Here is a 3,079-nt window from a genome sequence, read left to right as displayed (position 1 = left end):
TTATTAAAATTAATTTGATTCTATATAAGTATATGTACGAGTAAATGCTTGCTGAAAATATATTGCTTTTTTATCACTACTACAATCATACTTATCATAAGTTTTGTTTTATTTTAAGTTTGAATGATTGGCATACAAAAATAGTTTCGCTGATTCAATGTTATTCCAGATTGTCTTTACTAAGATAAACTAGATTTGACCATAAGATTTACAAGGCTAAAATTCAATTATATATATTCGATTTTACTAGATGTAATACTTAGGATGGTAAATGTCGTTGTACCAACTTATTGTTACTGACTATAATATTTTTTTTGACCGATTCCTTCAGACATTATTCATAAAAAGTAATTTAGATGATGGGTTGAGGCATAAGCATAATTGTTACCCATCGAGATCCCTCTGTTAATATGGTGTAATTATGTTGTGTAGTATATTCCGTTTACGTCCTGGGCATTTTACCTCCTCCTGCGTGCAAGACCAGCGTTCTTGAGGACGCTGAATATCTTACCCCTTGGTATCTTGGAGGTCTCCCTCATGCTGACGTGCATCTCTCCCGGTCCGAACCAGGACTCCTTCGCCAAGGCATCGGCGATCCTCGGGTTTCTGTAGAAGGGGTTGGTCAGTTGCGGTGGAAGGTGGGATTCTGCTTCGGCATTGATGAGAACATCTCTGTGGGCCAGGGAGGCCGACTGGCGGAAGAACACGTTCTCTCCTCCGACCGGGGGTGCGGTCAGGGACACGGGTAGGAAGACTTGGGCGAGCGCGGCAGACAGCAGGCTCAGGAACAAAAGCACAACTCCGTTCTGCATCTTCTGGAAAAGAGAAAGTCGCCAAATCAGTTATTTATTTATTGCTCTTTTTTTTTTATTTTTACAAATTACTATGTTTACCTAATATAATAATTATTCTCGCATTAATATCTAACCATTTTTGGGCCAGATACACTTTTTAAATTTTAACTTAAACATCTAGTAAGGTGTAAAGTATTATATTAACCAGAATGACAGGAAGAATAAAAAATCAAATTGCTACTGTCTATCTCAGATTAACATTAAAATGAATCTTGAGTCTTTAAAATAATTTAAAGATGAAAGACTTTTGAGTTAGGTAAATATTTAAAACAAATAGAGAAAAGACCTGAGCTGATAGTCTATAGTATGGTGTGGTTAGTGCCAACACTATAACGCAATACACAACACAGAGCTCTACAAAGGAGGGGAGAACGAATGGTAGACAGTAATGGGAAGAAACTGGAGTGATACGTGGTAGTTAGTATATATCAATTGTCATTATGAAATATTAACATTATTATCTCTATGTTTTTATTTCAGTAGCACTGTCGGAAATACGGTCGTCTATTTTTCACAAAATGATTTCGACATTGTTTCTAGAAGATAATTTCATCCTCTAATGCACTCCCAAGTAAAAAAAAAAAAAGGATCTGAAAGATTTTACTAAGGCATTAAAATATCCAAGTTTGTCTGGCTTTCTGTGACCGACGTATAAGCCATCATATCATATTTTCTTTTCGTATATCTATGTATGGTAAATATGCCAATTTGTCGAAGTGGATCAATTGGCACATTCGTACATACTTGAAATCTTTAAGAGACGGGCCACTGGTGTCAGCGTTGTGCATTGATAACTGCGCTTTATTTGAGTCCAAATCATAAGTTTTTTTCAAAACCCTTAACATGTTCCTTGTCTCGAACCAGTTCGCCACTAACGAAAAGTTTCGGGGGTTTAAAAAAGAAATGTGGTTAACACATAAGAAATTGGTACCAACATCATCCAATCCATGAAACTCAATAACGGCTTGAAAATCATTATGGGTTCAATTGGACTGAGATAAACTGCTTTTAATAGTATCTGAACATAATAAAAATAAGAGTAGCTAATTAAACTTAAGAAATTGGAACCATGATGTATTAACTTTAACTCGTAGGAAACCACTATATGTTAAACTGGACTGATAACTATCTAAAGTAGTACAAGAACATACTAAACAAGAATGAAATGTTGAAAAATGATACTTAACTATACAAAAACCAAGATCTGTATAACTGTGATACTAATAATGGCAATGATGGTTGCCTTGGCGTTATTGGCCTATGGACGAAGTAGCAACTATGAAAGCTAAAAACAACTATTATAAAGAGACCGCTTAATACAGCTTGCTAGAAGAAATGTTAAGTATGTAAATGTAGCTATTGTTCATCGAAAGGACTCGCTATTATCCCTAACCTAGCCGCACCGAGTCCTTGCCCCAGTTGGTCCAATACACTTCCTCGCATATTGATGAACCCCCTTCCCTACGGAGCTCCGAGCATCATAACTCTTCTCGAATCCACAATGTTTTATTTTATACACTAGTATTTGTGAATAAATATTGTGAAACTAATTTTATCCTAATGTTAGACTATTTACTTGATATATTAAAATTTGTAAAATTTATTCTTCCTTTTCATTGTCTTTATTTATCATAGGCGGGCTCGGGTTTCTTTCTCCACCTTTTAGGATTACATTCCCTGTAATGGTAATATTTTTTTTTATTTATAAAACAATATTTTTTATATATTCACTATATCATTATTTATAACTGAAGCGGGTTTTTTAGCATATAACTTTTTTTTATCAGTAAATCTTTTTTATACAATATAAATACCTTTTTGCCTTGCTTCCTTAGTTACATCTTTATAATTATATTTTGTCATATGTATAATTATTCCTGATTTTGGAAAGTATTTGGTTTAAGCCATTTGCACGATCACTGAAGTATGGACTGTTCCCTTCTAAACAGAATTTCCTTAATCCCTCCATCCATTTCTTGACAAAACATGTCTATTTTTTTCTGTTATTTTATGTTTTTAAGCTGCTTGATCAATTATTATATCCTTGGCACAGTAATAATGATTTGCAAGTTTTAAATTCAGAGCTGTATACATACATTCCTCACATTATAAATGAAAGATGAAAATAAAAAAAGAAATACTGAATAACTATCAGTTTGAAATTGATCGTAATGAAAGTAACATAAATAAAAAATAACATGTTTATGGATTTAATCTTTTTCATA

At 33.5% G+C, this 3,079-nt stretch overlaps 1 protein-coding gene across 1 annotated transcript; it reads right to left on the bottom strand.

Annotated features, from left to right (window-relative positions):
* Nucleotides 1-458: 458 nt before the first annotated feature.
* Nucleotides 459-812, bottom strand: LOC106690324 (uncharacterized). The gene has a single exon (XM_014435726.3). The coding sequence runs from the start codon at nucleotides 810-812 to the stop codon at nucleotides 459-461; it is 354 nt and encodes a 117-aa protein (XP_014291212.2).
* Between the last annotated feature and the right edge of the window lie 2,267 nt (nucleotides 813-3,079).

Source organism: Halyomorpha halys, unplaced genomic scaffold (genome assembly GCF_000696795.3).
Source record: "Halyomorpha halys isolate HHAL.00 unplaced genomic scaffold, Hhal_1.1 Scaffold1660.1, whole genome shotgun sequence".
Lineage (NCBI taxonomy): Eukaryota > Metazoa > Arthropoda > Insecta > Hemiptera > Pentatomidae > Halyomorpha > Halyomorpha halys.
The sequence above is the reverse complement of the archived record's forward strand: the minus strand, read 5'-3'. Positions and strand labels throughout refer to the sequence as shown.

Coding starts and splice junctions, on each gene's coding strand:
- LOC106690324 (XM_014435726.3), bottom strand. CDS start 812: ATGCAGAACGGAGTTGTGCTTTTGTTCCTGAGCCTGCTGTCTGCCGCG.